Consider the following 24,215-nt stretch of genomic DNA (forward strand, 5'->3'; position numbering starts at 1 on the left):
ATGGAGAAAAAATTGAGAGGGGTGTTGGTCGGGGGGGGGAAGCCACAGTATTGCTTCACAACTTACGCAGGTGGGGACCTAGGACTTGAGCCCAGGTCCTTGTTCATTGTAACGCATGTGCTCAACGCAGCACACTATAATCTGGGCCTTAAGTTTGAGCAGTTAAATTTAGTTTTTACTTTTATAAGCAATATGTATATATGCTGTTTCTATAAAATTTAAAACTTGTTTTTACTTACTTTTTTTTCCAGAATTGTCTTTGATTTATTTTGCACTATTAGATTACTGCAAAGTTAGTGGTTTTAAACAACACAAATTCATTATTTTGTTGTTCTATAGAAATTTGATACTGGTTTCTCTGGGCTAAAATCAATGTTTCCATCACAACTTAAGTTTCTTTCTCAGGACTCTAAGGGAAAATCCATTTCAATTCCCCTTTTATTTTCTAAGTTGTCACAGCGTTGATTATGACTATTCTCTCCCTTCATCCTCAGCAAATAATTAGCTTCTCTTTGACATGTCTTCATTACATATATTTGAAATTTCTTCATCTCTACTTTTAAAAATGTCTTCATCTCTACTTTTAAAAATGTCTCCCCAGAGACCCACCCTACTAGGTAAAGAGAGAGGCAGACTGGGAGTATGGACCGACCAGTCAACGCCCATGTTCAGCGGGGAAGCAATTACAGAAGCCAGACCTTCTACCTTCTGCAACCCTCAATGACCCTGGGTCCATGCTCCCAGAGGGATAGAGAATGGGAAAGCTATCATGGGAGGGGGTGGGTTATGGGGATTGGGTGGTGGGAATTGTGTGGAATTGTACCCCTCCTACCCTATGGTTTTGTTAATTAATCCTTTCTTAAATAAAAAAATAAAAAATTGATGATAAAAAATGAATGCATTCCAGATTTAAAAAAAATGTCTCAACTAAGATTTTGAGATAGGGAGATGATCCCAGATTACACCTGTTGGCTCGGTTGAGAAATTTTTAAAAGCAGAATGGGTTGTGCTTCTTAAGGAGAGTGATAAAAAATACTGTGAGTTCCATCATTCCTCACCTCTTCAAAGGTCTTAATTTAACTTTTTCAGCTATCAATGAGTAATAAGTACTTTGTAGGAAAGAATTTCTAGAGTGAGAAATAAGGCTAATTTCTTCTAGGATGGGGCGACAGCAAATTGGTTATGCAAAAATATTTTCAGGCCTCGGCATGGAAGCTCCCAGGTGCAGTTCCCAGCACCACCAAAAGCCAGAGCTGAGCTGTGCTCTGGTAAAACAAAGGACTGAAAACATAATAAAATCCTTTCATGCTTGAGGCTTTGAGACTCTGAGGCCCCAGGTTCAACCCCTAACATCACCATAGGCCAGATTTGAGCAGTGCTCTGGTCCCTCTATCTTTCTCTTTATATCTGTCATTAAAAGTTTTGTTTTGTTTTTAAGACTAATTTCTAATAGGATAGAACTGTAACTTTTTTTTCTTTATTTTTTTCCTCCAGGGTTATTGTTCTACGAATCCACTGCTCCTGGAGGCCATTTTTTTCCCATTTGTTGCCCTTCTTATTACCCTTGTTGTCATTATTATTGTTGTCACTGCTGCTGCTGTTGTTGGATAGGACAGAGAGAAATGGAGAGATGAGGGGAAGACAGAGGGGGAAAGAAAGACACCTGCAGACCTGCTTCATTGCTTGTGAAGGGACTCCCCTGCAAGTGGGGAGCTCAGGGCTTGAACCGGGATCCTTAAGCCAGTCCTTGCTCTTTGCACCGTGTGTGCTCGACCCCAGGACTGTAACTTTTTAAAGTGATACTTCAGTGAGATTTTATACTGTAAGTTTTTAAATACTAAGGTATTCCTCCATTTCCTTAGTAAATAGTCTTTGCTTATCCAAGAATAGTTAATGAGGCATATCCCACCATAAATTTTAATTTAAATTATGTTGGAATTAAAACCTAGGTCCCCATTTAAATTCTACATGGTCTTATTAAATCTTGAAATAACTTTTTTTCTTCTCATTTTTCAGTAATAATTGAATCAGTTACTAATGTCCGTCCAGTTAATGAGGAGACAGTGATTTTTAAAAGTGATCGACAAGCAGCAGGAAAGGTTTGTAAAAAATTTTGAATCTTATGAAATAATTCTTCCTTGTTGATTATTTTTCTCAATTTCCCTGTCCTAAGAGTGTATTAATTTTAATAGAGCAACAATGAAGTTCTATTACATTCTTATTTTTTTTAAAAAATTTTATTATCTTTGTTTATTGGATAGAGACAGCCAAAAATCAAGAGGGAAAGGGGTAATAGAGAGGGAGAGAGACAGAAAGACACCTACAGCACGGCTTCACCACTCGCAAAGCTTCCCAGGGCTCAAACCCAGGTCCTTGCGCATTGTAACATGTGCACTCAGCCAGGTATGCCACCACTCAGTCCCCATTCTTAATTTTTTTAAAAGACTTCTGTCTGAAATTTAATACTACTTATTACTCTTTGTAAATTCAGTTATTAAATATACTAATCTAGAATTTCCCCCTAAATTCCTGTCAGGTTCTATACTGTATAGCAGAAATACATTTGTATCTTTTAAAATTCACTGAATTTTTGAATTTCACAATTACTCCTACTAAAGCAAATTCATCCCTCTTCCTTGTTGATGTTTAAGTAGAGTAACTACCCTCAGATTTATACTTGTTATTTTTTTACCCTTTCGTGATTAGTTCCTCTTGATAAGTGATGTATGTAATTCTATTTTTAATACTTAATAGTTAATACTTAACTATTTACTGTTGAGTAATTAAAAAAAACAGTAGTTGGACTGTCTAGTATCTCTATAATATAAAAGTGTTGAATATTTGCTGTGCCTTTAGATTGGACTTATTTATTAGAGAAGGCTTTGTTTAAGTGTTACTTGTTTTACATTTTAAGAAACAAAAACAGTGGCATGTTGTTTTCTTGTCAAATAACATTTGATAATAGTTTTTACTAGTCTTTCTTTAAAGATCATTTTTGTGGGGGCTGAAGAATGGTGCGCCCAGTTAAACAAACACGTTACTATGCACAATGACCCCAGTTGAAGTCCCCTGCTCCCTCCAGGGGAAAGGCTTCCCGAGTGGTAAATCGTGCTTCAGGTGTCTTTTCTTCCTCTCTGTCTCCTTCTCTCTCAATTTCTCTTTGTCCTATCAAATAATTTTTTACAGAAGGGAAACTAAAAAGGGGCTGGGGTTTATGCGAGCACTGAGCCCCAGCAATAAACCTGGTGACAATTAAGAAAAATAACCAAAAAGATCACTTTTGTACTATTATCTTGATTGGGAACAGTAGTAATATGTGATGGTTTTGAGGAAGTTTCCATATTACATTCCTATGATGTTGTCCCCTCCCTCAGTAATACGTCATAATAATAATCATTATTTGAGGTAGGCAGTGAATTAGTGTACTCTCCGTTTTTATTAAAGGGAAGTGTAAAAGGATTGTAAGAGACAATTCTGGATGACTGCAGAAGTTCATTTCCTTTTCCCATCTTGTACTTAAGCAAACAGTTGGGTGAGTTGCAGACACAGACTTTTCAAGAGTGGCATTTTTTGAATGCTGTTCTCAGAGTGGCAGTTTTCAAACTCTGCCCCATTCACATTCAAGGCACACCAGCATTATCCTGGGGGCTATGGTTTCCTTGGTGTTTCTTGTTACTTAGAGGAAGTAAACACTGCAAACAATGCTGATTTTATCTTGTTACTAGTGGGATCACAGGAAGGGATGTTTAATCAAGGAAGTTTTAGGGAGTCAGGCGGGTTAAGCACATGTAGTGCCAAGCACAAGGACCGGGATAAGGATCCTGGTTCGAGCCCCTAGCTCCCCACCTCTAAGGGAGTCTCTTCACAGGAAGTGAAGCAGGTCAGCAGGTGTCTGTCTTTCTCTCCGCCTCTCTGTCTTCCCCTTCTCTCTCCATTTCTCTCTGTCCTATCCAACAATGATGACATCAATAACAACAACAAGAACTACAACAACAATAAAAAACAAGGGCAACAAAAGGGAAAATAAATATTTTTTTAAAAAATCAAGGAAGTTTAAAAATTGCAAATTGGCACATGTGGCGCAAAGCGCAAGGACCCGTTAGGATCCCGGGTCAAGCCCCCGGCTCCCCACATGCAGGGGAGTCACTTCACAGGCGGTGAAGCAGGTCTGCAGGTATCTCTCTGTCGCTCTTCCTCTCTATCTTCCCCTTCTCTCTCAATATCTCTGTCTCTGTCCAATAACAAATAAATAAAAATTTTTTTTTTAAATTGCAAATTGGTTTTAAAGCTTTTTTTTTCTTTAAAGAAAAGGCAGTATTGTTGTGAGCTTTATAAATTATACTGTAGTGCATCTTCTCTAACACCTTTCAAGGCATTTTTTTTTTTTTTTTTGCTACTTTCTTAAATTTTGTTGCTTTTTAAAATCTGAAAATATGGAGTCAGGTGGTAGCGCAGCAGGTTAAGCACAGGTGATGCAAAGCGCAAGGACTAGCATTAAGGATCCCAGTTCAAGCCCCTGACTCCCCATCTGCAGGGAAGTCGCTTCATTGGTGGTGAAGCAGGTCTGCAGTTGTCTTTCTCTCCCCCTCTGTCTTCCCTTCCTCTCTCCATGTCTCTCTGTCCTATCCAACAACGACAACATCAATAATAACAACAATTATAACTACAACAATAAAAAGGGAATATATATATATCTAAAAAATATTCTTAATTTTGATGATGCTAGTGCTATTTTAGAATATATTGGTATTTTTGTGTGGTCCGGGAGGCGAAGTGGTAAAGCTTTGGACTCTCAAGCATAAGGTCCTGAGTTCAATCCCCGTCAGTACATGTGCCAGAATGATATCTGGTTCTTTCTCCTCCTATCTTTCTCATTAATAAATAAATAAATTTTTTAGAAAAGAATATATTGGCATTTTCATTGTTTTGAGTGTTGTTTTCAGAGTAATCAAGTCTTCAGCGTGTTTATGACCCTAGTAGGTGAGCTGTAATCACATTCTTGGCTCCAATAACACTTTCCCTTAAAATCTTTCTGACTTATCTCAGTGGGTTTTCTTTTTGTTGTTGTTGTTGTTTTTTACATTTTTATTTATTTGTTAGTGGGTTGAGACAGAAATTGTAGGGGGGGATAGAGAAGGAGAGAGACAGACACCCGCAGCTCTGCTTTACTCATGAAGCTCTCCCCCGCAGGTGAGGACCAGGTGCTTGAACCTGGGTCCTTGCACACTGTGATGTATGTACTTAACCAAGTATGCCACTGCCTGTCCCCTTCACTTCATTATTATCTCATTATTCCTTCTAAGAGTTGGAAAGGGAGTCTAGAATAAGCTAGTGCATTTATAATCAGTATGAAAACAGTCTGCAGAAATGACTTAAATGAAAATTGGGGTGGGCGGGGGATTAAGCACTGACAGAATCAACTTTCAAAAACACAGTTTGTCACTTTAAAAGCAACTTCTCAAGACATTTCACATGTCCTAAGAGTCCTTTTTCTTCATTTTTATACTTTAAACATTGACAGAATTAACTTTCAAAAACAATTATCAGTCTGTCATCTTAGCAATAACCTTTTAAGACGTTTCATATTAAGAGACCTTTTTCTTTCTTTTTTTTTTTTCTTATAGATATTTGAGATATTTGGACCTGTCGCACATCCATTTTATGTGTTACGGTTCAATTCTGCAGAGCACATTGAGAATAAAGGTATTAAAATAAGTGACACTATGTTTTTTGCTCCATCAATGAAAGACTTCACTCAGTATATATTCACGGAAAGACTTAATCAGTAAGTATGTGGTTGACTTATTTGCCTTTCAAATATTCCTGTTTTAGGAATTTTTCTCAGTGGTCGATGCTATGATTCACTTATCTTTTTGATAGTATCTCTAAGAGCTGTGATTTGTTAGTTTTACAGATACTGATCATCTATACCTCTTCCCAGAACATCATGTACTTTTTACATACATTTTCTGAATTATAATTTATATTATTTTCTCTGCAACATATTCTTATGTTGAATAAAACCTTCATTCTCAATAAAATAAATTTCAGGTGGCTTATAAATAGTAAATGTGTAGCAGAGACAATTAAAACGTGTCCCTGAAAAGTTTTTGTCATGACATGATAAACAAATTTTTCTATAAAAATACATTGAATGGTTTAGAATGTATAAGAATTTTCGTCCTTTTAGAACATTGTCAAATTAGGGAGGGTTGGAAGAAAAAAAATGACTGTTTCTGACTATTGTGTTATAAGTGCTTGGGAAAAATCTTAATAAATACTTTGATTTCTCCCTCTCCCAGGGAAAAGGGGTCAGATGCTTCATGGAAGAATGATCAGGAACCACCACCAGATGTAAGTTTGTGTTTTTATAGTATTATAGAAAGGAAGGCAAGACTTAATCTTATAAATTAGTCATTGTTGACATTAAGATGGTCCTTAATGCTACTTGGCCAGCATGTCATAGATAGCTTTCTGCAAGCCCATGTGGTGTGTGTATCTTCTATTCTCTCCGGCAGCAATTCTCATAGGTATTGTACCTCTCGGTAAGAGTTTTCAAGTCATTTTAGTGACACTAGATATTTTTTAATTATACTTTTTATGCCGCTCACATACCACTACCAAGTTAACTTTCTCAGCCAGAATTTTTAAGTCCTTAGTTAAGAGAGAGGAAGGGGATGGACAGGCCCAAAGAGGAGAGATAGTACCACATCATTCATGGAGCCCCCATCACATGACACTGCTACTTCCATGTGATATCAAGACTCCAACCCAGTGCCATTTTCATGGAGTTCTTGATTATTTTTCCCCTTAAGTCCACATCAGCAAGACTAGTTTTATATTCCGTAGCAGAATGATAGATACATTCTTTCCAAAGATAAGGAATCACCCAAGAATAATCTGTAAACTTACTTGATTCAACTCTCCATGAAGATGTTCTAGCATATATTTTTAAAATGTAAAGATAGACATATATTTATATTAAAATTATTTATATATAAAATATAAAGATAGACATTTTCAGACCTGCTTCAGCACTTGCGAAGTGTCCCTCCTACAGGTGGGGAGCAGAGTCTCGCACCAGGTCCCTGTGTGTGGTAATGCATGCATTTAACCAGGTGTGCCAATGCCCAGCTCCTCATATTTGTTTTAGTTATATAAATATTCAGTGGGCATAATAGATTACTCATATGTGTTGTGGGTTTCTTTTTGGAGGAGGGTGGTTAACACTGAATCCTAATTCTTAGTTCTGTGGTTATTTCCCTCCAGTAAGCTAAGATAATCTCTTAGAAGTTGGATCATGCATGTTACATTCTTATCACTGCCTTTTCCTGCAACCCTATCTAAATAGCTGACCGTCCCCCCCCCAGCATTTTCTGCACTCTTATTTTCATTTACAGCTCTTGAACCTGACACTATTAAAAGAATAAGTATTTGTAAGATGCTTGGATCAGTATATGAGATAGTAGTAAATGTATCAGTGAAAGGTATAAATTTTATGTTAGATCTGATGATTATATTCTTTGCATAGTCCAAGGTGCTCTTTTTAACATTCTTTGGTAGCTGTTGGTGTTATGAATCTTGACTGTGAACTGGAATTCAGACTCAAAACTAGAGAATATCCATCTCGGGCGGTTAAAATGGAAAAGGGCTCTTTAGAGTTATTTATTTGAAACTTTCTAGGAATTAGAAACAAAAACCATCTACTCTTCTTGATTACTAGTCCATGTTAATTAAACACCATTAGGTGTTTGTTAAAAAATAATCTTTTCTGTTTCAAACATTACCAGAATATGCTAGTGTGGAAAAGTGTAACTTTCAGTGTTTAATAATGAATTTACTCTCCTTGCCTTCAGGTATGTGTCATTCAATTGGTAAATTCATGAGACGTAAATCCCTGCTTTTGTTTAAGACTGAAGTGTTTCTTTTCTTCTACAAGGCTTTAGATTTTAGTGATGATGAAAAAGAAAAAGAAGCCAAACAGAAGAAGAAATCTCAGGGTCAGGGGCGGAAAAAACTCAAGCCACATTTCAGTGAACCAGGTGGGTTGAATAGATGTAGTATATTGTAATTTTTTTAGTATCCCTTTACCTAGTTAGTCAGCATTGAAACTGAAGAAAATCTATGTATCCAACTAGTACTGTGGACATTAGACAGCATGGGATTTGACAGAAGTGAGCCATGAGGAACAGTTAGTGGTAGTTCTTCAAGATAAAGGATATAAGAATAGCCTGTTGAGGAAAAAGGTAAGCCAGACCTTACTAAAGCATTTTGTACTGCAGAACTTTTTGTGCAAAACTTTTTCCCTAAGAAATCCGTATCAGATTTGTCTTTATACCGTATAGCTATTTATGCAAGTTGAACTTATTTTATCAGAACTTTGTAGTTAAAATTTTATTATTTTCATTTAATTTGGGTAGAGACAGAAATCGAGAGAATGGGGAGGTTGGAAGGGGAGATAGCAGTGGCAGCACTGCTTCACTGCTTGTGAAGCTTGCACTGTGGACTGGGGCCTTAAACCTGGGTCCTTGTGGATTATAACATGTGAGCACAACTATTCCCCTGAGACTTTCTGTTTAAACAGTTACTTTTGTTGCATCGTAACAGTGTTATTTCTCTATCACTATGCTCCACTGCCAAACATATGCTGTCCTTAGGCATAATTCACTGCACTCAGACTAACATTTTTCATTTTTTAAAAAATATATTTTATTTTATTAATTCCCTTTTGTTGCCCTTGTTGTTTTATTGTTGTAGTTATTATTGTTGTTGTCATTGTTGGATAGGACAGAGAGAAATGGAGAGAGGAAGGGAAGACAGAGAGGAGGAGAGAAAGACACCTGCAGACCTGCTTCACTGCCTGTGAAGCGACTCCCCTGCAGGTGGGGAGCCGGGGTTCGAACCAGGATCCTTATGCCGGTCCTTGTGCTTTGCGCCACCTGCGCTTAACCCACTGCGCTACAGCCTAACTCCCACATTTTTCATTTCTTTATTTTGAATAGAGTCAGCCAGAAATTGAGAGGGAAGGCATGATAGATAGATAGAGATAGATAGATGATAGGCAGGCTACTGCTTCACCACTCACAAAGCTTTCCACCTATGGGTGGCGACTAGGGACTTTTTCCACCTATGGGTGGCGACTAGGGACTTGAACCTGGGTCCTTGTGCGTTGACATGTATACTCAACCCAGTGCATGCATCACCACTCAGCCCCTCTCATGCAAATTTTTTTCAGTCAGGTGAGAAAAGAGAGAGACACCACAGCGCTAGAGAATACTGTATCTTATTCCTGGTCACATGTAAATGCTTTTATGTGGTTGAATACATTTTTCTACATTCCTATTTCTAAAAAAAAAAAAATTGAACAGAAATCATGAATATTGAAGGTTGAGGCTGGGAACTAAGCCTAGTTAGTGCACCAGCTGTGAAGTACACATGATGTAGATGTAGCTCAGCCCCCACTGGACTGGAGGAAGCTTTGGAGGTGTGGTTATCTCCTGGTACAACAGCAGCAAAAAGAAAAAAAAATTTGGCTAGGATTTCTGCATAAGATAATGGTTTCTTTGATTTTCCTTTCATTAGTTTGCTACATTGATTTTAGAATATTAAACTAGCTCTGCTTTCATATGAACAAAAGCATAGCTGCTTGTGGAGTTTTTCTCATGCAGTACTGAGGAATGAATCCAGGGTATCATGCTCACTCTACAATCACCCCCCCAACTCCATGATGTAATTCTTTATATAAATAAACGGCTTGATTATATTCTGATGAGGGTTTTTTATTTTTGCACTTATATTCCTGAGGAATATTGGATATAGTGAACCCCACCTTTTTTTAAATTTCTTTATTGGAGGATTAATGTTTTACATTCCACAGTAAATACAATAGTTTGTACATGCATAACATCTCCCAGTTTTCCACATAAACTAGAATCCCTACTAGGTCCTTTGTCATCATTTCTGGATCTGTATTCTCCCCCTCACCCACCCTAGAACCTTTTATTTTGGTGCAATACACCAATTCCAGTTCAGGTTCTACTTGTGTTTTCTCATCTGATCTTGTTTTTCAACTTCTGCCTGAGAGTGAGATCATCCCTTATTAATCCTTTATTTCTGATTTATTTCACTTAACATGATTTCTTCAAACTCCATCAAAGATGGACTAAAATTACCACTTTTAATCGCTGAGTAGTATTTCAGTATATATACCACAACTTGCTCAGCCACTCATCTGTTGTTGGACACCTGGGTTGCTTCCAGGTTTTGGCTATTACAAATTGTGCTGCTGTGAACATATGTGTACACATATCTTTTTAGGTGGGTGTGTTGGTATCCTTAGGATATATCACCAGGCGAGGAATTGCAGGATCATAGGGTAGGTCCATTTCTAGTCTTCTTTGAGTTCTCCAGACTGCTCTCCACAGAGGTTAGACCAATTTACATTCCCACCAGCAGTGCAGGAGGGTCCCTTTGACTTCACAACCTCTCCAGCATTTGTTGCTGCTACCTTTTCTGATTTATGACATTCTCACAGGAGTGATGTGGTATCTCATTGTTGTCTTTATTTGCATTTCTCTGGCAATCAGAGACTTGGAGCATTTTTTCATGTGTTTCTTGAACTGTTGGATCTCTTTTGTGGTGAATATTCTGTCCATGTCCTCTCCCCATTCTTGGGTGGGGTTATTTGTTTTCTTGTTGAATTTGGCAAGCTCTTTTTATATTTTGGTTATTAGCCTCTTGTCTGGTGTACTGCATGTAAAGATCTGCTATTCTGTGAGGGGTCTCTTTGTTTGGGTATTGGTTTCATTTGCTGTACAGAAGCTGTTTAATTTGATGTATTCCCATGGGTTGATACTTGCATTAGTCTTGTTTGTAATTGGATTTGTTTCATTGAAAATATCTTTAAGTGGTCCAGAAAGTGGCACAATGCATAAGGTTTTGGACTCTGAAGCATGAGGTCCTGAGTTCAATCCCCAGCAGCACATGTACCAGAGTGATGTCTGGTTCTTTCTCTCTCTCCTCCTGTCATTTCTCATGAATAAATAAATAAGCTCTTAAAAAAAAAAAGCATAAGAATTTATCATTTAAAAAAAAAATCTTTAAAATTTATGTGGAAAAGAGTTCTGCCAATATTTTCCTCTAATATCTGATAGTTTCTCGTCTAACATTCAAGTCCTTGATCTACTTGGTATTTACTTTGGTGCTTGGTGAAATATAGTGGTTCTACTTCATTCTTCTGCATGTTTCACCTATTTTCTCCAACACCATTTGTTGGAGAGACTCTGCTTTCCCCATTTAATAGTCTGGGCACCTTTGTCAAAGATTAGATGTCCATGGATGTGGGGGCTTACCTGGGCTCTCAATTCTATTCCACTGATCAGTATGTCTATTCATGTTCCAGTACCAAGCAATTTTGATTACAATGGCCCTATAATGCAAATTGAGATCTGGGAGTGCGATGCTTCTAGTTCTGTTTTTTCTTCTCAAGATTGTTTTGGCAATTCTGTGTCTTTCTTTTCTGGTTCCAGATAAGTATTTGTAGCATTTGTTCTATTCTCCTAAAAAATGTGGTTGGGATCTTGATGGGGAAAACATTAAATCTGTATATGACTCTGGGTAGTATATTCCTTTTTTTTTTTTTTTTTTTTCCTCCAGGGTTATTGCTCGGCTTGGTGCCTGCACCATGAATCCACCGCTCCTGGAGGCCATTTTTCCCCCTTTTTGTTGCCCTAGTTGTTGCAGTCTCATTGTAGTTATTATTGCCATTGTTGACGTTGCTTTGTTGTTGGATAGGACAGAGAGAAATGGAGAGAGGAGGGGAAGACAGAGAGGGAGAGAAAGACAGACACCTGCAGACCTGCTTCACCGCCTGTGAAGCGGCTCCCCTGCAGGTGGGGAGCCGGGGGCTCAAACCGGGATCCTTAGGCCGGTCCCTGCGCTTTGCGCCACATGCACTTAACCCACTGCGCCACCGCCCGACTCCCAGTATATTCCTTTTGATGATGTTAATTCTTCCAACCCATGAACGTGGAATATCTTTACACTTCTTTGTATCTTTTTCAATTTCCTTGAGTAGTGACTCATAATTTTCAGTATACAAGTCTTTCACTTCTTTGGTTAGGTTTATTCCTAGATATTTTATTGTTTTTGTTATAGTAAAAGGAACTGATTTCTGGATTTCATCTTCTAATTTAGTGTTTGCATAGAGGAATGCCACTGACTTTTGAATGTTAATTTGTAGCCTGACACCTTACTGTATTGCCTGATGATTTCCAAAAGCTTCTTGCTGGATTCCTTTAGGTTTTTCTATGTATACCATCATGTCATCTGCAAATAGGGAGAGTTTGACTTCTTCTCTTCCAGTCTGTATCCCTTGAATTCCTTGCTTCTGCCTGATTGCTATGGTAAGAACTTCCAACACTATGTTGAATAGTAATGGTGATAGTGGGCAACCCTGTCTAGTACCTGATCTGAGTGGAAATGCTTCCAGTTTTTCACCATTGAGTATGATGTTGGCTGTAGGTTTGCTATATATAGACTCCACTATCTTCAGGAATTTTCCATCTATTCCCATTTTTTGTAGTGTTTTGATCATAAAGGGATGTTGTATTTTGTCAAAGGCTTTCTCTGCATCTATTGATATGACTGTGGTTTTTGGTCTTGCTTTTATTGATGTGGTGGATCACGTTGATTGATTTACGTATATTAAACCATCCTTGCATGCCTAGGATAAACCCCACTTGGTCATGAAGAACATCTTTTTAATATGCTGCTGTATCCGGTTGGCTAGAATTTTATTCAATACTTTAGCATCTATATTCATCAAAGATATTGGTCTATTTTTTTTTTGGTTGTGTCCCCGTCTGCTTTTGTTATCAGAGTGATGTTGGCTTCATAGAAGCTGGAAGGGAGTATTACGGTGTCTTCAATCTTCTGGAAGACTTTCAAAACTAGAGGTATTGGTTCTTCTTTGAAGGTTTTATAGATTTCATTTATAAAAGCATCTGGTCCAGGACTTTTATTCTTGGGAAGGTTTTTGATAACTGTTGCAATTTCATTGGCTGTGACGGGCCTGTTCATACTATCTAGTTCCTCTTTATTTAACTTTGGAACTTTGTAGGTATCTAGGAAATCGTCCATTTCTTCCAGGTTCTCTAGCTTGTTGGCATATAGTTGTTCATAGAAGCCTCGCATGATATATTGAATTTCTGCACTGTCTGTTTTGATATTACCTCTTTCATTTATGATCCAATTTATTTGGGTCTTCTCCCTCTTTTTTCTGTGAGTCTGGCTAAAGGTTTGTCAATTTTGTTCACTCTTTTGAGGAATCAACATTTATATTCGTTGATCTTTTATATGGCTTTCTTATTTTCAGTGTTATATCTGCCCTAACTTTAGTGATTTCTGTCCTTCTGGTTGGTTTAGAGTTCCTTTGTTGTCGTTCTTCTTCTAGGTCTTTAAGATGTGCAATCACGCTGTTTGTGCTTTTTATTGTTTCCTAATGTGTACTTGTATGGCTATGATCTTTCCCTCTCACTAATGCCTTAGCTGTGTCCCAAATATTTTGATAGCTTGTGTCTTCATTTTCATTGAACTCTCGAAACATTTTGATTTCTTCCTTTATTTCCTCTTGACTCAGTAGTTGTTAAGTAGTGTACTGTTGAGGTTCCAGTTTGGGACTATTACTAATCTTTTGTTAGTTTAATTCCACGGTGGTCTGAGAAGATGCTTGGGATGATTTCAATGCTCTTGCATTTGCTGATGCTGTCTTTGTGGCCTAACAGATGGTCTATCCTTGCGAATGACCCATGTGGACTTGAGTAGAATGTGTATTCCAGTTTCTTGGGGTGAGTAACTAGAAAATGTCCAATAGTTCTAGTTTATCTATTTCCTCATTTAGCTTCCTTATGTCTTTATTGATTTTCTGCATAGTTGATCTTTCAAATTGAGAGAGTAGGGTGTTTATAGGAGACCTTTCAGAACTTCTTTCAGGGAAGGCTTGGTGATAGTTGATTCAACTGTTACTTGTCTGAGAAAGTTTTTATGCCTGCATCTAGTCTGAATGACAGTCTAGCAGTCTTGGTTGAAAGCCTTTCTCATTGAGCACTCGATAGATATCTTACCATTCTCTTCTGGCCTGTAGTGTTTGTGTGGACAAGTCTGCTGCTAATCTTATGGGTTTTCCTCTGTAGGTGACTCTTTGTTTTTCTCTTGCAGCCTTCAGCATCCTTTATCCTTATTCCTTTCCATTCTTAATAGGATGTGTCTTTAAGTCTGGGTTAATTCTGTTTGGGACCCTCTGGGCTTCTTGAACTTTTATGTCTTATGTTGTCTAAAGTAGAGAAGTTCTCAGCTATTATGTCCTGAAGAACGCTTTCTTCACCTCCCTCTCTTTCTTCCTCTGGCAAGCCAATAATGCGTATATTGTTTCTTTTGAAGTCATCCCATAGGTCTTTGTTGTTGTTTTCAGTATCTCTTAATCTCTTTTTGAGATCTTTTTTTTTTTAGTTGTCTCTAATTCATCCCCGATCTTGCTAATTCTGTTTTCAGCCTCATTTATTCTATTCTCTCTCCCCTCTCCTTTTTTCTGGAGCTCATCTATTTTGTTACCCTATTCTGACTCAAATCAGTTTCTCTGCCACGCTGGGCAGCACTGCTGGACCCCTGAATTTCTAAATAAGTCCCGTTTATAGTTTGTAGGTTTTGGGAGAATAATGTGGAAAGGCTCCCACCATACAGCCCCACTGCTAGCCCACTGAGATGTAGCTTTTCTGAGTTTCCTGGTGAGTTCTCTGTTCCCAGAGTAAGCACAGGGCCTCCCCCCTGCTGCTCCAGCCTCTAAGGGCAGTAGCAATGGAATTGCATTTGCTAAGTCTTAGGGAGTTCTCTCCCCCTTCAGCAGTCTTTTTGTTGGTAAAACAGACTGAAGATGGTGCCTCAACTGGTAAACCTTAGGACTGTTACCAGCCCCTTAATCTTTTCTTAGACTCCTCCGTTTCTGCAAACCACACATTCAACGTTGGTTTGGTGGGTTCCTAAAATTGTTCTAGTCCTGCTTTTTCTAGTCCTAGGTGGTCTCCTTTGGTATTTCTAGTTGATCTGGGAGAGGAGAGGAGAGAAACACAGCTGCTGCTGCTCCCTAGCCCCGCTTCCAGAAGTATCCACCCCCCCCTTTTTTTTTTAAGAAAAAGTTTTTTCTCTGAAAGATATACTTCCTGTGAGAAAGGACCATAACATTTACATGGCCAATGAGAGACTAAAGCTGGTTTCTCCTTAGTCACCTCTCTGGCCATGTCAGAGTGTCTTTTTGTTTTTTATTCTTTTTTCTTTTTTTCTCCTTTAATTTCTAGAGTTATCTTTGTCTGGTTTTGGTGTCAGGATAACACTACTCATAAAATAGGGGATATTTTTGTATTTAAGAATTGTCAGAGGATTGATATAAGTCTGTAGTGAAACCATCTCATCTCATCTTGGTGTTTGGGGGGAAGAAGCAAGTCAAACCACAAATTTAGTTACTTTAATAGTGGTTTCTATTTCACATTGGGTGGTTTATAATAGTTTGTGCTTTTTCAAGGAATTGGTACATTAAGCCAATTTGTCAAATTGATGTGTGTAGAGTTATTGGCCTGTTGCTTTATTATCCCTTTGATGTTTTTCCTGATGTTGGTATTTTGTCTTATCCGTCAGTGTTACCTAGAGGATTGCCCGTTTTTATTTTTTTAATCTTTTCAGAGAACTAGCTTTATGCCACTGACTTTTTACCTTTATTGGTTTTCTGTGTTTTGTTTCTTTTTGCTCTTTATCATTTCCCTTTCACTATTTTCACTATTAGGTTTATTTCATTCTCATTTCTCTGTGGATTTGAGGTAGATTACTCATTTGAGACTCTTCTGCTAAATTGTCTCATAGATGTTGGATTACTGTTTGTTTATTTATTTATTTTTGGTAGGTGACCATTTACTGTTGTAAACTATCCCCCTCCTAATTTGACATGTCCTTTGAAAATAGTTTCTTGTAGACATACGGTTTTACTTATTTTGCCAGAGCACTGTTCTGCTCTGGCTTATGGGTAATGTGTTATAAAACCCTGGATCTCATTTGAATCTTGTGTTTTAACAGTCAGGTTTTTTGTTGTCGTTGTTTCTATGTTTGTAGAACTGCCCTGCTCAGGAAGGCAGTTGCATTATTACTGTCACTGCTAGATGGAGATGGGAGCCCAGGTTTTCTTCTCAACCTGAGGCTTTGATATACGCTCTGGGAGAAGATAGGCCTCCTCTTGTGTGCTTGGCTAGAGCAGAACTGCCTGGGTGTTGCTCTCCTGACATCTATAGGAGATGGCCTCTTTACCATGAACAAAGTACTGAGCCTGGAAGTACATTGTTTAGAGAAAAAACTTTTGGATCAAAGTACATCTCACCTCGGAAGATGGAGGAGCATCGTTGAGTGCTGGCAGAAGTGGAAGACAAGATCATCACTCTCATTGTGTGGAAGCCTGTGACTAGCTCCTTGCTCGGCCTACTCTAGCTACTCCCCATATTATGGGAGGACTGAGCATTTCATCACAGCCTCACAAGGGGGGGGTGGTCAAGTTCTTTACTTCACCTTTTAGAGTGGAGGAGGGGGAGATACCTGTCTTTCTCTGCCTCTAGGCTGGAATTGAATGGTTATGTCTAAGTTTTTCTGTCAAAGCTTTCTCTCTCTTGATCCTCTGGCCTTTTGGAGGTTTGTTAGTTGATTTTTTTTTTCTGCATGTTTGTTTTTGTTTGTCTTGCTTTACGCTTTTAATTAAAAAAATATTCAAAAAAAAATTCATGAGGCAGAGAGAGATATCACAGCACCTGCTGCAGCAACTGAAGTTCTGGGAATCAAAGCAGGAGCCTTTTGTATGCACGTCCTGTGCTCTACCACCGAGCAGCCTCGCACCACATACTGTTTTAACACTGATCATACAACACAGTGGAACCTTAAAAAGCCACTATTGGAAATCTCAGCAGTGTTTTAAATTAACTCTTTTTTTTTTCTCTCCCCCCCCCACCCCTACAAAGGTGCAGATTTTGCAGAAGTCCATCAAAACTGGAATGCTCAGGGCTCCATGTCAGAACATTCAAGAGGATTTCGCAACAGAGACTTCACTCCGGGGGGTTCCTGGTGTAGATACCCTCGGCCTCACCAGGGCAGGCCCCCACCCCCACCCCCACCTCCACAGTTTTATAACCCAGGACATATGGCACCGCATGACACTTTGGGATATCCACCACCCAGACAAGATAATCCTTTCCTGCCACAGTATCCCTTTCCTCCTCCAGTGTATGACATGCATGGCTTTTCACTCCCCCCTCCCCCTCCTCCCCCTCCTCCCCCCCCACCTGCAAATATGGGCTGGGCTGCACCAAACATGGCGCCTCATCTGTTGTTCTCACCCTACTCCTTACCCCCTCCTCCTCCCCCCCCACCACCGCCTCCGCCCTCTTCTTCTGGAGATAGTAGTTCTCATTTTGGGTCTTACTACTAGGTGAATGTATATATTTCTAGAGAAATGTAGACTTTTTATATTATATGGAAGAGATCTTTTTTTTTTTTAAAGTTATGGAGCTAGATTTCAAAACTCACAAAGTACTAGATTCCTCTAGATGTAAGTTGATATATATATATGTATCTTTGTAAACTTTGTGGAGTTGTATTTATATGAAAGTTTCACTTCAGATACTTGGGGAAATTCAATTATGTAGTACTTTAAGCTTCAGGTTGATGCTTTCCCCATCTTTACTCAGTTGAATGAGTGTGTGTGTGTGTGTGTGTGTGTGTGTGTGTGTGTGTGTGTGAATATGATAATCTTGAGCAACTTCCTTCCATCATGGGTTAAAATATACTGAGTACACAGATTACTTGGTATATCTAGACATATCTTAAAGTTTTAGGAAATCTTTAAACTAGGGGCCAGGAGGTGGCTCACTTGGTTAAGCACACACATTACAGTGTTCAAACACCCAGGTTCAAGCTCCTGATCCCCGCCTGCAGGGGAAAGGTTTCATGAGTGGTGAAGCAGAGCTGCAGATGTCTCTGTCTTCCCTACTCTTGATTTCTCTCTGTCTCTATTCAATAATAAATAAAGATATTTAAATACATATGAAAAAAGAATCTTTAAAATAAACTATTTTTATGAACTTATACTTTGTAAATTTATTTTGATCATAATTGTGATTTATCTTAAATGTCCTAATTTTTTAAATAAGTGTGAGGTATAGAGAGGGAGAGCCTTACATACTGGAAGAAACTGATTAACTGAAGATGATATTTACTGGTTATACATAGATAAACTTTCCATTAACAATTCAGGTTTCCATTATTTGGGCACTACTCAGTAGACTAATATTTAACCATTTAAAGGGATATAAGAACAGTTTACAGCGTCATTCACAATAAAATGTATTTCACTCCATTATTTGGAGACTTTTTCATACCATTTATATTCCCACATGTCTGGCACCGATTGGGTGCTTCAGAAATATTTGTTGAATGACTAACTGAAGTTAAAGTTATTCATTCAAATGGCTAGTAAGTATTTTACATTACAGGAACTTTCAGAATTTTAAATAGAAGAGGCTGTAAAAACAGTCTAAAGCTAGTCATTTAATAGATACAGAGAAACCATTTAATGAGATTGCAAGGAGTTGCGCTTAGTTCTCTTAAGATCACTATCCTCTTGCTAAACAGATGTTCTCTTATCTTTTACTTCTTGATGTTCCTAGAAAAGAATAATTGCATGTTGCAGAAATCTGCAGATCATAAGCTTCTTACCCTTTCCCCCTTTTTTTTTTTCTTTCAATGATTTGTCAGAACTAGTGAATCACTCTGGCATATGTGATGCTGGGCTTCAAACTTGAGACCTCCCGCTAGAAAGTGACATTCTAGCCATTACACCACCTCCTGGGCCATAATTCAGTACATTACGTTTTGTTATAATAAGGTATTGGCATCCTCATGGCCAAATGTGGATTATGTCTTTGCAAGTTTATAGTAGTAGATGTTGTGAAATTTTATCCTTCTGCCCCCAAGATAATGTCTTCTTTTAAATAAAAATAATTAACTTCATACATTCCTGGAGGAGAGATTGGCTGGTCCGTGGTAGTCAGAGAGCTTGTCTATTTAGTAGATAACAAAGAACTGGCTTGAGATTTTTGTGGTGAATTGGAAAAGAATGTGGAGCTTTAGAAATTACCAAAGGCCAGTTTTTCATAAGCTCAGATATATTCGTCACTTTGATTCTTAATATTTCTTTCAATTGTCATGGGAAGGAAGGGGGCTGTGTGCTGAGGTCTGCATTGATTTGGGTCAGTGGAAAATACAGAATGCTCTCCTTATTTTCCTACCTACTTATTTATTTATTTATTTAACTTCCCACCTTCAGCTCCCACCCTTGTGTGCTATCTTTGGTTTTGATTATTTAGAGTTGATGAACGCTAAGCATATTTTTAAAATGCAAGATATTTTGTAAGAATTGAATGGGATCTGAATTTCACTCTATCAAGCTACTTTATAAATAGAAAATGTTATTTTTAAATCACCAGGTGTTGGGCATAGTCACAACCCAGGTTCTAGCTTGACTTCTACCTCACTGGAGGAATCTTCTATACTGTGATTGTTCAGAGTGGTGAAGCCTGGTGACAAAAAAGATTCTCAAGTGCTAAAATTACATACACACACACACACACACACACACACACATGTATGTATACATAAGAATGATAGGATTTAAGATAATGCATTATTTCACATATATCAGCAGTAATGTTTGGAACTTTCACTTACTATTAGAAATTTATAATATAGGGAGTCGGGCGGTAGCGCAGCGAGTTAAGTGCAGGTGGCGCTAAGCACAAGGACCAGCGGAAGGATCCCGGTTCGAGCCCCCGGCTCCCCACCTGCAGGGGAGTCACTTCACAGGCGGTGAAGCAGGTCTGCAGGTGTCTGTCTTTCTCTCCCCCTCTCTGTCTTCCCCTCCTCTCTCAATTTCTCTCTGTCCTATCCAACAACAATGACATCAATAATAACTACAACAACAAAAGACAAGGGCAACAAAAGGAATAAATAAATAAAAAGAATATAATAAAAGAAATTTATAATACATTTTTAATACAGTACAGTCAACTGGTATTAGTGTTAGTTCTTTTCAAAGCATCCTATTATTGTGTTATATTCTGTTGTGGGGAGAAAAAAAAAAACATTCCTTGCTCCAGTGTCACAAGAGAACATAATTGAGCAAAAGACATAATTCCTTATGTGTCTCCTAATTTTTCCAAGATATATGAAGTGAAGTACAACAAATTCCTTACCTAGGATATATTTTTTACATGCCAGACTATTTAGAAATAATTCTATAATTGCTAGGGAAAATACTGTGTTTTAAATACTCTATTCTCTCTTCAAAGAATTAACTAGACCAATATTTTGTAAAGTGAATGTTTGTGTTCACCTGTGCACTCATGAATTCTTCCTTCTAACATTTTATAATTGATATTTTTAAAAGAATACAATCTGGAAAATAAAGAATTGCGATATAATGTTGCACCTATGCTGTTAAGATCTAATACACTCAAGGTATAAAAACAACGAATGGGTGTTCTTTCTGTAGATAAATTGCCATTATTCCCAAAGTCTCTCTACTTCTCATTCTGTGACCTGGTCTGATCCTAAATTTATGTAGCAATTATGTCCCAGAAAACTAAGCAAACATTTACTACTAGTGTGCCTGCAATTGACGTAGAGAAATATCTTCATACCATTATGCCAAAATACCTGTTGAGCTACTAGTAGCAGTGAAATGAAATCTTATTTTTTGTCTCTGTGTGCATTCTGTGCCTAAGTGGTTATCGTCTGTGGATTAGACATCATGGATAATTACTTGGTGTTCTGAAAAGGAGGTACAAATTTGGGTCTGAGATGGTTAATAAAAAATAGTAATGGAAAAGTGTCAAAATTTTCTGCACATCCAATAAAGAAAGGAAGTGTGTGTGTGTGAAGGTGGATTTTTAAAGCTTGCTGTACGTATTTTGTTGTTTGGTGTTATTTCTCTTCATAAAGTTGATTAAATGGAATCCAAACTACACTGACTTATTTTGTAGTTGGTTCCGTTATACCATTCCCCAAACAACAAACTGACCCTCTGTGGTAAAAAGCTTTTCATTTATATTCAAGCAAGATGGAGCAAGCACTGTTTCTAACAGGGACTAGACCTAAATAGTAATCAAACAAATGAAAGGATTTCATTTGAAAGCACAGAATTCCTACTAAACTGTAATCAATAGATGATGGTGCTCTGTAGTAGGGTGATGGTTTTGAATTTCTAAAGTTAGCAGTAAGTTACTGCAACTCTTAATGCTTTTCACTGGTGGGGAGTGGGGCGGTAGCGCAGCAGGTTAAGTGCACTTGGCGCAAAGCGCGAGGACCGGACCGGCTTAAGGATCCTGGTTGATCCAGGCTCCCCACCTGCAGGGGAGTAGCTTCACAAGTGGTGAAGTAGGTCTGCAGGTGAGGAGCCTCCCCCCCTCTGTCTTCCCCTCGTCTCAATTTCTGTCCTATCCAACAACGACGACATCAACAATTACAATTTTAAAAAAAAAGCTTTTCACTGGTAACTGTCATATGTGCATACTGGGAAGCATTTACACTCACCCCTTCCCCATCATTCTTGAAAATATTTATTTGATTAGACTTGAGGCAGTTTTCATCGCAGATATGATTTGGCACGTTCAGATTCAATTATGCAGACTGTCCTTGTAGCTGATTCATTTAAAGCTCATGATTAATTTGCCTTAATGTCAGTTTGACCAAGTATAACTGCCTGTATACTTACTGGCAATAGCATAATTCACGAGTCATCCTTAGCAAAAAAATGGGCAGGAAAATATTTAAGCACTACATAGAAAATATACTGCCTAGAAGGTATTTCATGGTTTAATCTAATGAACTACAGAATCATGTTTCCCCATACTTATTTTTCTTCTTGGAACATCTATACCATTTTGGGGACATATTTGAGGAACTACTGTCACAGATGGTAGCTGGAAGAAACTAAGATCAGTGCACAATTCTCAAAAGATAGCTCTGGTATTGTTAAGGGGACACTGGCCAAAAGATGAGACCTGGAAATATTTTGTACTAATCAGAAAACCTATTTGTTAGTGTTAAGATCTTGTTCTTAAATCTGGGTTGTTTTGCTTTTGTCTTTGTTGCTCAGAAGTCTAGAACCCATTAGAAACTATTAAGATACACGTTTTGCTTTCTTTTTTATTTAATTTATTCTTTTTGGTTGCTCTTGTTTTATTGTGTAGTTATTACTGTTGTCGCTGTTGGATAGGACAGAGAAATGGGGAGAGGAAGGGAAGACGGGGAGAGAGACCTGTTTCACTGCTTGCGAAGCGACTCCCCTGCAGGTGGGAAGCTGGGGGCTGGAACCTGGCTCCTTATGCCATTCCTTGCGCTTCGCGCCATGTGCACTTAACCCGCTGCGCTGCCACCCAGCTCCCTGCAGTAAGTTTTATAGTTCTTAAAAAAAAAAACAAACTTGAATTTTTTAAAAGTTATTTTATTTATTGGGTAGACACAGAGAAATCCAGAGGAAAGAGGAGATAGGGAGAAAGGAAGAGAGACAGCTGCAGCCCTGCTTCAGCACTTGTGAAGCTTTCTTCTTACAGGTGGGGGCTGTAGGGGGCTGTTGAACTTGGATCCTTGCGCATTGTAATATGTGCACTCAGGTGTGCCACCACCTGGCCCTGTAAGTTTAACAGTTCTATCATTTTTGTTATGGGGAGTCAAAGCATACAGACAAAAAAATATGAAATTAATATACTCAAATGTTTTTTTTTTTTAGTTTTCATAAAGCTTTAGACAAAGAATAGAGTACTCTTATTAATAAGATTTTATTGTGACTGATCATATCGAGCTTTTAATTTAAATAAAATATCTTCTAGGACCAGTTCTGTTTGATTACAGAAACGGCTATTCCCAGCACACAAAAGATTTACCAGACATTAATGGAAACTTTGTTTCTAGATGCTTCTTGCTGATCCATCATAACCTGTGGAATTCTCTTTTATGTTTGCAGAGTGCAATTGTTTCTGAGCGCTGATTCAGACTAATGCCGCAACCTTTGGTGGGGAATCTTTCATGTCTTGGAAGTATTTCTTAGGGTACTAAAAACTTATCTTGGTATAGATTTCCAGGTCAGTTCCTCATAAATGTTTCAGATCAGTAGAAAGTGGATTCTCTTTGTGAGGTGGACTGATTATGAAAGCATCCTATCAACACGAATGTGGATACAACATTTTACAATAGCAAAAATTATATTTTTCCCAGGATAATAAAAGTCATGCCTTTAGATGCTTTAAAAAAAAAGTCATTTTGTTCTTGATGAAGAATCAAAATCTGCAGGTGATTTTTTTTTTAGGTCGGCAGACTTAGGCTCTACTAGTTATCAGATTGGATCATATATATGCAGCTCTCTGCATAAAGACACTGTTCAGACTATTAACCATTTGGATAGCAAGGAATAATATGTCTTCTGGGGAATTGGAAACCAAAGAAAAAGGAGGGGGGTACAAAATTCTAACAAAGATATACTTTCCCCTCCAGTTTTTCTTTTTTCCATGTTTTCTAAAGCAGCTTCAGAATAAGATCACTTAAACCATGAAATAAGGGAGCTGGGCGGTAGCGCAATGGGTTAAACGCACTTGACTCAAAGTGCAAGGACCAAAGTAATGATCCTGGTTCAAGCCCTAGGCTCCCCACCTGCAGGGGAGTCTCTTCACAGGCGGTGAAGCAGGTCTGCAGGTGTCTGTCTTTCTCTCGCCCTTTCTGCCTTCCCCTCCTCTCTCCATTTCTCTCTGTCCTATCCAACGACGACATTAGTAACTTTTTTTTTTTCATGAATGCTACGAAGGCACACAGAATTTACTGTTAATGTGTATTTTTATTAACCACCCAATGAAGTTTTATTAACTCCAATGAAATTGGAGTTAGTCATTAAACTGTCATCTGTTCATATAGTCAATATATATTCTCTTTCTGCTGTGTTTTTTTTTAATATTTTATTCCCTTTTGTTGCCCTTGTTGTTTTATTGTTGTAGTTATTATTGTTGTTGTCGTTGTTGGATAGGACAGAGAGAAATGGAGAGAGGAGGGGAAGACAGGAGAGAAAGACACATGCAGACCTGCTT

At 38.1% G+C, this 24,215-nt stretch overlaps 1 protein-coding gene across 2 annotated transcripts in view; it reads left to right on the plus strand.

Annotated features, from left to right (window-relative positions):
• The window catches only part of NAF1 (nuclear assembly factor 1 ribonucleoprotein), a 36,481-nt gene extending 15,471 nt beyond the window's left edge, over window positions 1–21,010 (plus strand). The window contains exons 4-8 of one of the 2 annotated variants that reach the window (XM_007530376.3): window positions 2,017–2,099; window positions 5,625–5,785; window positions 6,303–6,354; window positions 7,940–8,042; window positions 17,046–21,010. In XM_007530376.3, coding sequence (XP_007530438.2) covers window positions 2,017–2,099; window positions 5,625–5,785; window positions 6,303–6,354; window positions 7,940–8,042; window positions 17,046–17,512 — 866 coding nt within the window. In that variant the 3' untranslated portion in view covers window positions 17,513–21,010. The remainder of the gene's footprint in view (window positions 1–2,016; window positions 2,100–5,624; window positions 5,786–6,302; window positions 6,355–7,939; window positions 8,043–17,045) is intronic. The other variant, XM_060178877.1, reaches the window with a different exon arrangement.
• Window positions 21,011–24,215: the final 3,205 nt, after the last annotated feature.

The sequence above is a fragment of the Erinaceus europaeus genome, chromosome 19, assembly GCF_950295315.1.
Source record: "Erinaceus europaeus chromosome 19, mEriEur2.1, whole genome shotgun sequence".
Taxonomy (NCBI): Eukaryota; Metazoa; Chordata; class Mammalia; order Eulipotyphla; family Erinaceidae; genus Erinaceus; species Erinaceus europaeus.